The sequence below is a fragment of the Zasmidium cellare genome (assembly GCF_010093935.1).
Source record: "Zasmidium cellare ATCC 36951 unplaced genomic scaffold M409scaffold_15, whole genome shotgun sequence".
NCBI lineage: Eukaryota > Fungi > Ascomycota > Dothideomycetes > Mycosphaerellales > Mycosphaerellaceae > Zasmidium > Zasmidium cellare.
This window is the reverse complement of record NW_022986959.1, coordinates 699,058-712,523: the sequence shown is the minus strand read 5'-3', so window position 1 is coordinate 712,523 and position 13,466 is coordinate 699,058. Positions and strand designations below refer to the sequence as shown.

General features: G+C 53.4%; 4 protein-coding genes across 4 annotated transcripts; 1 reads left to right on the top strand and 3 right to left on the bottom strand.

Moving 5' to 3' along the window:
* Window positions 1-652: 652 nt before the first annotated feature.
* M409DRAFT_22414 (uncharacterized protein) lies at window positions 653-1,505 on the bottom strand (the record flags this gene model as incomplete). The annotated part of the gene is made up of 3 exons (XM_033806326.1): window positions 653-848; window positions 911-1,196; window positions 1,256-1,505. 3 exons carry the CDS (start codon window positions 1,503-1,505, stop codon window positions 653-655), a joined length of 732 nt encoding a protein of 243 aa, XP_033668502.1.
* Window positions 1,506-2,356: 851 nt separating this feature from the next.
* Window positions 2,357-5,636, bottom strand: M409DRAFT_22413 (uncharacterized protein; the record flags this gene model as incomplete). The annotated part of the gene is made up of 7 exons (XM_033806325.1): window positions 2,357-3,178; window positions 3,231-3,374; window positions 3,399-3,953; window positions 4,004-4,048; window positions 5,076-5,244; window positions 5,303-5,436; window positions 5,502-5,636. 7 exons carry the CDS (start codon window positions 5,634-5,636, stop codon window positions 2,357-2,359), a joined length of 2,004 nt encoding a protein of 667 aa, XP_033668501.1.
* A 2,477-nt stretch (window positions 5,637-8,113) lies between these two features.
* On the bottom strand, window positions 8,114-10,171 carry M409DRAFT_22412 (uncharacterized protein; the record flags this gene model as incomplete). The annotated part of the gene is made up of 5 exons (XM_033806324.1): window positions 8,114-8,788; window positions 8,840-9,099; window positions 9,153-9,490; window positions 9,543-9,830; window positions 9,885-10,171. 5 exons carry the CDS (start codon window positions 10,169-10,171, stop codon window positions 8,114-8,116), a joined length of 1,848 nt encoding a protein of 615 aa, XP_033668500.1.
* Window positions 10,172-12,363: 2,192 nt separating this feature from the next.
* M409DRAFT_22411 (uncharacterized protein) lies at window positions 12,364-13,079 on the top strand (the record flags this gene model as incomplete). The annotated part of the gene is made up of 3 exons (XM_033806323.1): window positions 12,364-12,486; window positions 12,551-12,704; window positions 12,796-13,079. The coding sequence occupies 3 exons, from the start codon at window positions 12,364-12,366 to the stop codon at window positions 13,077-13,079; spliced, it is 561 nt and encodes a 186-aa protein (XP_033668499.1).
* Window positions 13,080-13,466: the final 387 nt, after the last annotated feature.

Sequence of the window (13,466 nt, the reverse complement as noted above, 5' to 3'; positions counted from 1 at the left end):
ACATTGAGCGGGAAGGGACAGATAGATATAGTCAAGTTACTGACCAAGCTCCTTCAAAACGCTACTGGAACTGCTTCACTCTATCTACATTGCACTCGTATTAACATGATGGTCAAACATGGGCCCATAACACTTGAAAGGTTCCTTCGTTTGATCCGATGCTTTAGCGTATTCCTCTTCAGGAAACGAAGGGCTCGACGAACATGTCCGTTCGGTGCCGTCCAACGGAGAAATGTCAGAGGCCGGTAAATGGACGACCCTACTGCTGTTTGGTTTCGACTGCTTTTAGACGATCTGATAAGTCATGTTGTATACCATCCCCGGGAAGACGAAGAAGTAGATGACTTCTCGTAGCTATGAGGTTCAGGAGACTCGACGATGGGTACTTGCCAGGATTCATGCGTGACAGAGTAGTGGTTTTTGACGGGCTCCTCAAGGGTAGCAACAAGTATATCTAACATCTCAATCGTCACGCACATTCCATCTATCTTGAAATGTAATACAAACCGTGTGGCACACAAGTGGTGTGGCATACTTGGACCAGTCTTTCAACAGATTGAAAGCCGTCTCGCCAAGCTGCAGAAGACTTGATACATAAAGAGTCTCACAAAAAACAAGTACCCCCTGAGTTCCAATCCCGCCCCAGGACCCATCATGATCCTTTCACAGCCCACGGATCATCCACCCCTCGAAAATCAACATAACCCCTCCCCTTAACATACGTATAATGCCACTGCAGTTGCGACTCCGCCCTACACAGACGCAGATACACAGCGGCGCGCTCGACCGGATCCATCAGCTCACGAGACGGAGACCCATCACTGAGTCGCTCGTCGGTGAAATAGAACCTGGAAATTCTCAAATCAGTCCCCCGTCTGATATAGTATATCCACTTTCCCAGGCAGCTTACCTGTACCCCTTCTCCTGATACGCCACGCTGCAATCCCAGATGAAGTGCGCCATGCCCGTGCGTGCGATGCCGAATGGCCATGTCTTCGGGTCAGACATGACGTTGAGCTTGTTGCCCGAGTAGATGTACGTCGTGGCGCGAGACTTCGGGAGGGTCTTGAAGCCGCGAACGGCCTCTTGGGCAGCTGCGACGGCGTTGTGCAGGCCGACTGTCATATCCCTGTGGTAGTCTTCGAGTGGCATGGATCCTAGAGGGTCGTCGGCCTGGGCTAACGTGCGCGAAGCCGCTGGGGTCGAGCCGTCAGTGTCATGCAATACGATTTTGAGGGACGGGATGTTAGTTCACCGTTGTATATTACAACGCTTGGAGGCTCTCCGAGCTCCTTCTCCACGGTGCTGAATATGGCCGGGATGACGCTCGGTTGTGATAGATCGGCATGGATTTCCAAACGTGAGGGATTTTGTTTGGAAGTAGGGAGGCTTCGGGCCGCCAGGGCAACAGCGTATCCTGCGTCTGCGAAACAGGATGCGACGTTGGCGCCGATGCCAGCGCCGGCTCCAAGGACTAGAACAATTGGTCGAGCTGTGGTACTCATGGCGATGTGAAGAGGGGTAACGGCGTCGGGGCGCCGGGGTGTAAGTCGAGGGGTGAGTTATCCAGCTTATATACGTTGAAGACAAGTTGTTACAACTAGAGCCCTACGCATGGAGTCGGCGTCAGTTTGTCTATTCAAGGAGTGACTCACGGGCCCTTTTAAACATCTTACTACCGCATCTGGAGCTGCTGCGAGTCCTTCAAGTCCGCTAATCTGCAACATGCATCGGCCGATCCCATATGCTAACCGAACGTAGACAGCAGGCCCCACAACACTTCTTGACAAGGCTGCATCATCCAGATACTTTTCCTCCACCACGATGCATCGTATGGTGTTCCAGCTAATCGATAGTCGCCGAAGCCAACACTGCCGATGCAGCCAAGGAGAATCCCGAACCGGATCCACGGTTCCACAAGCATGTATCGTACTGGCTAGTTGTACTATGGCGGCAACTCTCTATCTACCCGTGGACGACCATTGACCGAGCCACAGCGTTTAAGATCTACGTGGGCTCTCTGCGCCGACCGACGAGTGAAGCGAGCTCCACAAAGCGCGCAAGTCCATTTCGCCTTGTTTCGTTCTTTGCAATGGCGCTCCAGATTGGACCAGTTTGCGAATCTTCTTCCACCGCATGCATGCTGCCAGCACCGTGGCTCGGCTCTGGTGTCACTTGTTGAGCTTGTGCTCTCGGCAGCGAGATTATTTAGCTTATTGCCAGGGAGGTGCTCGTCTTCTTTGGGTCTTGCAGAAGACATGGATGTGGAGGTAGGCTCAGCACGTCTTTGAGCTGGTCTACAATCCTGATTCAGCGACTGCTCGTTTCTCGAAAACGCAAGAAGAAAGCAGTGCACTCACTCAATGTGACTAGAATTAATGGGCAGAGCAGATGCAAAAGCGGGTACTGCAGTTTCCAAGATTTCAGATGTACTGTCCTCCGATATGCCATGTTTGTGACCCACGATGGCACATATTCGCCGATGCTGCGCCGTGATCCAGGCTGTGTGAGCAATGGGGATGTGCGTTGTCTTCATAAGTCGACAGATCGGAAGAACGATTAAAAACCAGCCATGTATTCCAGCAGTCTGATTGCGGACAGCATCACCTTCGTTGTCAGGGGATACGGGGAATGAGATATGCTCGCTCGTTGGGTCTCGTGTGCCTAAATGAAAGGGGAGACTCGCGCAGACGTCTTCCGAAATCTGGGCTATTGCTTTCAGTGAAGCATGCCTCATCGCCGTGCGATCTTCACGGTCTAAGATGCTGAGGATGTCGATCAGACCAATGGTTCTTTCCAACAGGATCAACCGCGCTCGTCTGTAACAGTTCCAATTGGAGGCCACTTGTATGTCGTAGTACGCATCACATCTGTTTTCGCAGGCGTACTGGGCTGGCCAAGAGAAGTTGCAATGCTTTGTGAAATTCCAGTGTTCGGGCACGCATTTTGTCCACCGTTCAAGGTCTTGCTCGACTGTTTGAATCCGTTGGAGACCATCAAGCAGTTCCTCCCGGGTGAAATGACTGTCCAGTTTGGATGTCGCTGCAGCAGCGTCAGCAGCTCGGATCACGCAGCTTGTCAGGAGACGGCAGAAGTCGTCATCATCCCTGTCCAGAGTCGGGACAGCCTGCCCGAGAGCTTCAGATGCTGATATCCCAGACTCGAGACAGTCGTTCGCCTGCGAAGAAACGTCAATTCGGCATCGCGCTGCCACGGTAACTTCAACATACGATATAGTGTCGGGCAGCCTCAAACAGACGGCCATCAGCAGAGTCCGGAGAGAAGCTTACTGCTCCACAGCTGCGGATCAGACCAACCAAGCCTTTCTCGTGTATGTTGCGGAAACGGCGATTGTCTTTGAGACACATCATGAACTGTGCCATGAGTCAGTGGCATACAGAGCTTGTAGAGGCCGGCCGTGTGGCCCTCTGGGGAATACAAGCCTCGTAGAAGTTGCACAGGACAACATTGAGAATAGCAGCACCAGGTGCAGAGCGATCCGAGAACGTCGCCAAATCCCCGGACAGCTGTGCAATAGCAGCGTCGTACGCCGAGCGCCCAATTGCCAGGGCGGCGGGCAAGTTGTGGCGGATGCCATAAGCTGCCGATGCACAAGCGAGGGTAATGTGCTGCAAGGACGACTGTGTGCCAGTGGTTTTAAAGTAGAAAAGGGGCAGCTCTTCAAAGACTCCAGTCACGGTCTGCAGACGACGAGGCGCAATGATTGAGCGGAGAAAAAATGCCGCAAGTGCGACGTTGGCCGTCGAGCAGTCGGCATCCGTGGCAAAGATCTCAGGCACGGTGTTCGTCAGAAAGGCACTCATAGCTGTGGCGCTGTGGGGGCGGAAAAGCGGTTTGTTGGACTTGGAGAATATGCAGGACTTGAGGGACTTGTAGGACTTAGGTACGGCAGTCGCAGGATGCTGAGTAACAGAAGGCTTATTATCAATTGACTGCCGACGATCCGCCCAATGACGAGGCTGTCCCGAGTGCCGAGACTTACAGTCTCCGAAGTCGTCGTCGCCGTAGCCTCCCTTTCTTCGTAGTACTGTCGTGTCGACACCTTGTTAATAGAAAACACTGTTCAATCATAGCACCGCTTCTCCCCGCTCATTACATCACCTCTGCCGTAAGCCTAGGACAGCACGGTACCCAGTCTTTATATAGACCGTCTCGAAGGATTTTAGCATCCGAATAGACAAGCCCTGTGGGCTACGGCGAACGTCCAGGGGCTGTGCGAAGAAGGACCTGGAATAAATTGTATATGCCCCTTTACTCTCTTGCAGAGCGTGCAAGAAGTGTCGCTTACGATATACCTTGTCATCTGGTGAGAAAGAAAGACCCTCTGATACATGGCACATGCTTAGAATCAACACTTGAGTGAACGGTAACATCTCTTTCGCCGTGAGCTTAATATCCGTGAACTAGTTGAGCCGTGCTTCCGCTCTAACCGCCGCCAACTCGCCCTCGTCCTCAGTTCGATGGCGTAGACAGTTCAAAAACTCCACCGAACTTTCAAACCCGACGATAGCGACAGCGCCGGTGACTTCTACAACGACCTTCTATCTATAAAATCAAAGGAATCCTCCGTCGACACCAGCGTCTCGTCAACTTCGACCGACCGCACAACCAAGTCCAACTGCAGTGACTTCCCCGACGGCGTTATGATGGGGAGGTAACTCAATGAGAGGTTCAAACCGGAGGACGTGGTAGACATATAGGAAGGAAGAGACATGTCCTTGGCTCGCAGTCGAGGTGATCGTGGAAAGAGAGAGGACTAGTGAAGGGCGGTGAGATTCCCGTCCTGTCTCGGCTAGAGACAAGGGGGGTTCTTGACCGGAAGAACGATATTCCACCGACCAGACACTGAGTAAGAAATCCGAACATAACATCTTGAAGAAACCAGCTATACAAAATCCAAAATTACAGATAGACGACCAGAAACGATGGTGATATTTCCTGCTTCTGCTCAACATCGTTCACGTGCACGTCGACCCTCGTCCATGCCCAAGACAAACTCATCAACACCCAGAAAAGCCCGCCTTCATCCCCATTACCCTGTCCCATCCCCTCACCCATTCCAAGCCCACCGCCACCCCCTTCCCCCCAGCCAACGAAAACCCCTGCTCATAATCCCCCAACAGCAGGATCGGCTCCCCAACCAACAGCGGCGTCAACGACTTAATAAACTCAGCATAATGCTGCGAATTGGAATGCGTGTCTCGGGCGGCGCGGTTGGCGTATCTGGTCACACACCTCGTCAGCGCACGAGGGGACAATGGGGAGGTGAAAGGAAGGGAACATGGGAGCCGACTTCTCAAAAAACGATATCTCCGTCCCATTCGCGCGTGAGGCGAGGGTGTACACCTCGAGCTGGAGCGTCCCGGGCTCGTTGCGCTGGATCCAGGAGAGGGTTTCGTCCATGATGTAGGTGAACTAGGATGCGCCGGCTAGCCGGAATGGATTTTGGAGGACGGGGTACTCCGCATTTGTTGACGGACTCTTTCGAATTGTCCGGGCGCCACCGTCGTGATGCCGATGAGGGACGTCGCTTCGTCGGAGGCGGTCTGGTTGGGCCTTTGCCAGGCACAGACGCTGCTGGCGAGGAGGACGGGGAGGAGGGAGGGGAGATGCATTTTTGGTGGAGGACGGAGCTCTGGGAACTCTGATGGTCATGGTGATGAGAAGCGTAACCCTCTATGTATCATATATATGCCTCGCCATGGTCATGTCAATGATGTTGACGTCCTAGAGTATCGGCCATGTTTGACCACCTCCCAAGCCTAAGAGAGTCCCCGAGCCATAAATCTTTAGCGCATGATCCTATCAGCTGCACTCCTTCCCTTTTGGGGAAATCCCAAGAAAGCTTCCCGACCGTGCGTATTTCTTGGTATATGATAGACAAGGAACCATTGCTCAATAAGCACACCAAACGATCAAATACAGCCGGTCGCAAAATTAGGTTCCATGTCCTAAGCTCCGGAGACCATGTTATGAGGTGACGATAATAGTCAAGCGACGAGAGAATAGAACTTGGCGTAGTCGCATCTCGGCGCTTACCGACGACGGATGGAGACGAGCCCGCTACAGACTGTTCGTATTTATCGACCAACTGAAGTTAAGAGGACGATCTCAAAGATCGTGCATGTAGCGTTGAGAATTCCTTCGCCAGTAGCACACATTGTAGAACGTTGCAAGCTCGATCTCCTAACTCGTGTAGAGTAATGACGTCTTTATTATATAGCTCTTAACGCGGGATAGGCGATTCCGCCTATTTAAAAGGATGACTACTAGTGCTAAATAAGTGAATAGACATACGAAAACATAATCTAAGTTAAGTACGCCTCTTTGTCTCTTCCTTCCGCTGTCTAGACCGTGCAACTTCTCTAGCTGTTTTTACCTCTCCGCGCAGAACCACATCCTCGCAACCTCCACCGCCTACATACTTCCCACACCGATAAACCTCACCTTCCCGCCGAATCTCCATCACGCAGAGCTTCCATTTCATCCTCTCCTCGACGGAGACCGTAGGATCGAAGCAGTGGACTTGCAGCAGCAGGTCGATGGGGTCCATCTGCAGCCGGCGTAGAGAGGTCGTCCGACGGAATGAACGATAGCAGAGCGGGAGATTCCTTCGATATTGACGTAGTCCAGGGGGTGTTCAATCACTGCTCAGACCAGGTTTGAGTAAGAATTGTTCTCGCGGCCTTGCAGACTATATCGCCCTTCCATCAGTCCTGAACTCCACCGCATATCAAGCACAGCACCCAAAAGATAGATAAGAAAACAAACAACACAACAACACTTGGTCAAAATGACCACCTTCCTCCTCTCCATCCCAAAACTTCCCTAAAGCCTTCCAAATCACCATCTCCTCCGAGACCCCGTTACTGTAGAACCCCGCCGTGTCCCATGAACGCAGCCCTCGATCGTACGACACTTTGACAAGTGGAAGGGCTTGTCTTAATCAAGAAGCCAGTTGCTCCAGTGCGAGTCCCCGATGGACATAGCGCGCTGAGGATAGGGACGGGGACCCGTAGGCCGGAGGCGCCGAGTTGGAGGTAGTACGCTTCTAGGGGGGAGGAAGTTATGGTGTGTACGAGGGGTTCTCGTTTAGCTTGCAAGATGCATGCATGGCTGCCTGCCGTCGCTGGATATACATCGTTTTGGTAAGATAGAGATGTACGTTTGTCAGCCCGGGAGCTTTTCCCGGACGGAGAAATCGCCTTCAAAGCACGAGGATATAGAGAAGAAATCTTCCCTCCTTGCTTTTCCTGGAACGCTATATAGGAGTCAAGATCTGAACGGAGCTATAGGCCAAGTCATCAAGTCCGGGACATGATAAGAATCGTTGGTAGGCTATGAAGCTTGCCTGAACCAACAACAAAAGAAACCCATTCGAAGACGACCAGCACAGCCTTTCCCATAAGCAGTTCCCGGCGCAAGACCTGCTGTCTCTCGTAGAGACCTGGGCGATACTCGACATGCGCTCAAACCCAACAGAAACGAGAGAACTCGCGGCGGTGGTGTAAAAAAACGGCATGCACGGGGCAGCGGAAAAGCTCGTATAGAAGGGAGGAAGGACGTGTACGGGGGATCGAAGACGAGATATCTAGAAGAATATCATGAAGAGAAGAATAGGGACGACGGAAATAGAAGAGAGCGTGCATGATTCCTACGAATGTCTTTTCTTTCGAATGTTCTTCAAGCGAAAGAACACTGTACGAAACCTCCTCTTTCTCGCACTCAAAACACACTCACTCCTACACTCCCACATCTTCCAGCCACCTCATTACAAGACGGTACCCTTACTCTACTTCTTATCTTCTTATCTATACTATAGGTCTTCTACTATTAGGGGAGCGGTAAGCTACTCGAGACGGACTTCAAGTTCTAAGCTACGTACGAAGACGTAGCTAGTAGGGAGCGAGTAGGTATAGAACGAGTAGAGGAGGAATAGATAAGCGAAATAGGAAAAAGTGTTATGTTAGTATTCACATGAACGTCTTTTGTTTTAGATATTCTTCAAGCGAAAGAACACTACACAACTTCCCTTCCCTCTCGCTCAAAACATACACACACCCACTCTCCACCACACCTCCTGACCCATCTCTTACAAGACGGTACCCTTATTCTGCTTCTTATCCACGCGGTAGTTCTTCCACAGCAGAATCGCCGGGATCCCCAGCACCAGCACACACGTCGCGAAGATACTGCCATAGTACTGCGTCTGTCTCCACGCATAATCGCTCGCCTCACGCTCGATGGTGCCAGGCGGGAACATGATCTGGGTGACGTAACCGCCGGCATACAATTCTGGCACCTTGTTCCATCGATCTTCGGGCAGGACGTGGCGGAGGGCTTGCGGGAAGGTGTTGGAGTAGATGGTGGCGGAGACGGCTTGGCCGATGGCGCCGCCGACGGCATTGAAGAGGTAGAGCATCGACAGCATGAGGGGGACACCTTCGCGGTCGGAGGCGGCCATGACGGCCATTTCGTTGCAGATGACGATGGTGCCGCCGGCGAAGGCGTTGAAGATCTGGACCATGATGATGTAGCCGATGTGGGCGTTGTAGGAGGTGAAGTAGATGCGCAGGCCGTTCGCGAGCAGCATGAAGCACAGGCCGGAGACGAAGGCGAGCCACTTGAAGTGTTTGGTGTAGTAGATGAAGACGCCGATGAGGCAGGACCAGAAGCAGGAGCCGACGTTGTAGATTTGGTTCATGTAGCCGCCGAGGGAGACGGGGAGGGCGAAGTCGACGAGGACGTAGTTGTAATAATTGAGGTCCTGCAAATTGCAATTAGTGGGGGATGGATGTGTATGAGTGTGAAGACTTACCCATCCGTAAAACGCCATGTACAAGACCAGAGCGAGCATGCACGATCCAAGAACGGTGCGCTCCCTCAAGAGGTCATAGCGGATGAAGTGCACACGGGCGAACCACTTCTCCCACGCAGCAAAGACGAAGAAGAGGAGGAAGCCGATGATGACCATGGCGATGAAGGTGGCCGAGTCGTAGGGGGCGCGGCCGTAGGTTTGGAGGGAGAAGGGGAGGAGGAAGAGACAGAAGGCGGCCATAAGGATGAGAGCACCGGGGACTAGAATTACCGTGTCAGTGAAATTCAGGTGTGTTTAGACTGCATATACTCACCACCAAACTCATGGAAGTAGTGCCAGATGGATTGGAGGGTGGTTCGGCCACTATCACTGGGCTTGTAGACGCCCATTTTGATGGCCTTGCGGGTGTAGAACCAGAAGACGACGGAAAGTGGGGCGAAGACGACGAAATTGGTGATGCAGAATGTGCCAATGCCCCATCGCCAGCCGGCGCCGGTGATTTGGTTGGAGAGGAAAGACTCGGCGGCGAGGGATGAGGTGAAGGCGGTGATGATGAAGGGGGTGGAGGCGAAGGCGAAGGCCAGGGCTCGGTTGCGCAGGCCGAACGAGTCGGCGATGAAGATGTCGAGGATGAGGTAGATGGCGTCGTAGCTGGGAGATGTGTTAGTTGGGGAGGTGCGGTTGAAGAATGGGATGTACCCACCCAATCCAGTACAGGACATATCCAGCGGCGTACGAGTCAGGACCACTGCTGGAAGCCAAAACAATCATACCCAGCAGGTAGAAGCCGACAAACAGGGCAAACGTCTCAGCACGACCCCAGACGTTGATCAACTTGGCGATGGGGAGGCGCAGGATGCCGCCGATGATCTGGGCGAGGATGACGGCGGTGTTGATGGCCGGGGCAGTTTTGAAGGTGGAGTAGGCGTAGACGGTGACATAGCCCTGCACGCCCTGCTGGAAGGCGAGCATGAAGTAGCACAGCCAGATCCTAGTCACATATTAGACGGTGAAGCCATCAATATTGATGATGATATTGACTGACCATGCATAAATGGCGAAGATGGCCTTCTTGCTCCAAACCAACGCCGCCGCCTCAGCCTTCTGAATACCGCGCTGAGCGCCGTCGGTGACCTGGTCCGGGTGCTGCTGGACCTCCTTCTCGTTCTTGGCCTCGATGCTGAGTCGGTCGCTGTCGGAGCCGGACGCCTCGACATCACCGACGAATTCCTTATTCTTGAAGTCGTCGCCGCTCAGGCCGGCGGTGTTGGCCGGGGCGGCGCCATGCTCGATGCTGGCCTGGCGGTGGCGGAGGTTGTCGAGGACGCCCATGGCGGATGATCAAGATACACCAAGCAACGGCCAAGCAGTGTCGCCAAGTCTTGACTCCTGACGATCCTCGGGGATGATGCTTGGTGGTGGTGGTGTATGTGTGAGAGATGAAGTGAGGTGAAGTGAGGAAAGAGCGAAGACGGGTAGATCCCAGGAGTAGATAAGATCTTGAGAAAGATGTGAGTGAAGGAAGGTTCGACCTTTGGGAACAAAGCACACGCCACCTTCCACACCACATCCACGAGGAAGGCACGATCGGCTGGAGCTTGCATCCCACCCCGGCAACTTGCAAGCATGTCGTTCCGTGACGAACTTTTCCGATCGGAGCCGCCGTCGCCAGAAAGAGAGAAAAGACCATTCTCGATCCCCGTCTAGGGTCTACACGTCCAATCAACGATCAGATAAGATGGAGCTACCTCGGGTGTGCGGGTGTCGAGGTGGGCTATCTGATGATCTGATTATGCAGGCGAAACTCACCTCGCCGTCAATGGCCGTGAAGAATTGGTGAGTGAGGCGTCAAAGTTGGTCGAATGGGAGGGTTGGCGGTCCATGTGCTTGGCTCGTTCAAGCAATCCTGCCGCGCCGGCGCTTGCGAGGGAGAAATTGGGCGCAAAAGTGCTTCGATGCTGCTTGGCCGGTGTCGGCGGGCCTTGGGGCTTGGCATGTGGTCGCGGCTGGTTTGGGTGTGTCGGCCGATATCATCCGCAGGCGAGATTCTCCTCGTGATGGAGATGGACATTCATCCGCCGACGACGACGATGAGGATGAAGATGAAGAAGAAGCAGACGAAGAATTGATCATTACCGCCATACGCGACACTGCTGCAAACCCCTGCGCGCCGCCGTCCTAATGCCCTGTGCCGCTGTGCCGATACCGAAGAACAGGACGCGACGGGCATCCTTCGCCTCTCACCTGCATGATATCCACGGCGCGAACACGCACCCCCACGCTCCCTCCACGTGTTCGTTCGCCTCACACCCAGGCGTGCAACGTGATCAAAGAGGGTCCCGTTCGCAGCTGGGACCACTATGGGAAGCTTGGTGCGCATGTTGAGGGAGTAGAAGAAGACGGCGAGGAGCGAGACGTGAGGTTCTGATGGGCGAGGATACTTGCTGGTGCGGTGTATGGGGGCGCGAGGAGACGAACACGAGCGTCGCACGGAGACGATGGTAGTAACGAGAGAAGAGCGAGAAACGCAAGAGCACGCCGACAAGAGCACGGCAAGGTAGGTCATGGCAAGGCAGGACACGATGTACACAAGATCCGGCCATTCCCTGCAGACGACGGCATGCTTCAACACAGGCCACGATCCCGAGTCCGACTCGGCTCTTGCTCGCTGTCTGTCACTCCCCACGCCAATGTGAGTCTTCACTTTTCGTTCTATGACTCGGCAATGTCCAACTCTCGGCCTGCAGGCAACTCCTTCCCTCGATGCTTCTCTCGAAAATGCGAACCCCTGCATGGCTCAAGGGTATATGCCACGATGAGGGCGAAGGTATGGATGAGGCTGGATTGCCCTCACTGATATTGTCCAGATCAGTCTTATATCAAAGTGTCCTACACTCTTCCACTCCGTGCAACACCTCTCTTCCCCAGAATAGCCTTCGACAATGATGAATCGAGCGCGATAAAAGACTCCTCAAGACGCATACGACAGCCGTAGATATCGAATCCGCTACATTCAAGCCAACAACCGTCCTACAAAAGCCGCAGGAAAGCCCAGAGTCCCTCAGCAATGCATGGATCGGATCTCGCCAACTCCCGCAGGCACTCTACCTCATCGAGTGCGACGTCTTGCGAATCTATCAAGATGTATTCGAACGAGGCTATTACGAACCCGCCACTGCGATGAACGGTATGGACCTCAGCTCTCCAATTTGCCCTTGTCGTAGATGTTGGAAGCGACGGAATATCTCCAACTCAAAGGCGATGACCTTGATCCTCAACACAGCCGACATCATCGACCCCGGCATAGGTTTCATTCGCTAAACGAGGGGTATATTGTTTCTGGCGGCGGGCAGTACGAGAGGCCGGGACAGCTTCGCAGAGCAAGGAAATGCCGATTTCGAGACGGGGCACTTGATGTGAGATCCAGAACAACACCACAGCAGGATTCTATCGTTCTCTTCGAAACGCTTGTCACCGGGGAGATGTATGCGATAAGACCACACACTTCATTACCCACCACCACGATGAACCTCCCCGCCGCGACCTCTAGCATCGACCTCGTCCTCGACCCTACCGAATCCGCCGCAGCTGGGACCACCCACTCCGCTCGAGAAGGCGAGATTGAAGAATTGCCGCGAGCTATTCTTGTAAAGGCTTCTATGCCGAAGGACTCGTGTTCCAGATTAGATGGATCTTGGCGTACGTCGGCAGATCAATCAGTTCGTTGGAGGCGAGTCTTCAAGGGCTCTGGGAGATAGTATTCCAGGCCCGGACGAGTGCCTCGAAGACTTGGCGAAGACTGTCTGGATCGACTGCACAGTTGCTGACGAGACTGAAAATCCAGAAGGCAAAGCAGGAGTCGCCGGTTCTATCGATTCTCAAGCCACCACCACCACCACGGCATCCAAGTTACACAACCGCCCAATCTTCCTCCTGCTGATCTGGTGTGGAGGCAGGCATACCTCGAACGCATTCTGGATGTTTGTGCTTCATCTCCCAGCCACCCACAGGCGCGACGAATGAGGATTTGTATGATTTGGATGATCTTGTCGAAGAAAGTTACGGCGACTTAGACATCGGTGGACTGGATGTCAAGCGCACGAGGTGGACCAGACTCTGCATGCGAGTTGAGGCGTGGAGACTGTCGAGCGAGAGATGGGTGCGCTCGCCTAGTCTGAGGCAGTGGAGCGTGTTGCAAGCCATTCGCGAGGCAAAGGCGCTCGTTACACCCATCAACTGAGGGATCTCACAACATCGCTCATTGATGCAAGTTCTCAAAACGCTCAAGCAACGAGAGCCTTTCATGAGAACGAACGCTAAAGATATATATATTGTCGCACCCAGAACCCGCCCAACAAGATCCAACAGCGCAACATTACACCGCTCTATCAAATCCCATGGCCACAAGTAGAGACCATGAAGAAAACCGCCTGCGCGGTATTGATGCCAGTAGACTACAATTCATCTCTCGAGCAAGGTACAGCAGAACTTATAATAATGGCAAACGATCGCTCATCAAGAAGCCTGACATCTGCTCCGACGAAAGGAGAACTCTGCAATCAAACCAAAAGCGACCCGGCTGACAACAATTCGTTCTGATATATACCACCCCAACATCCCTTCCCGA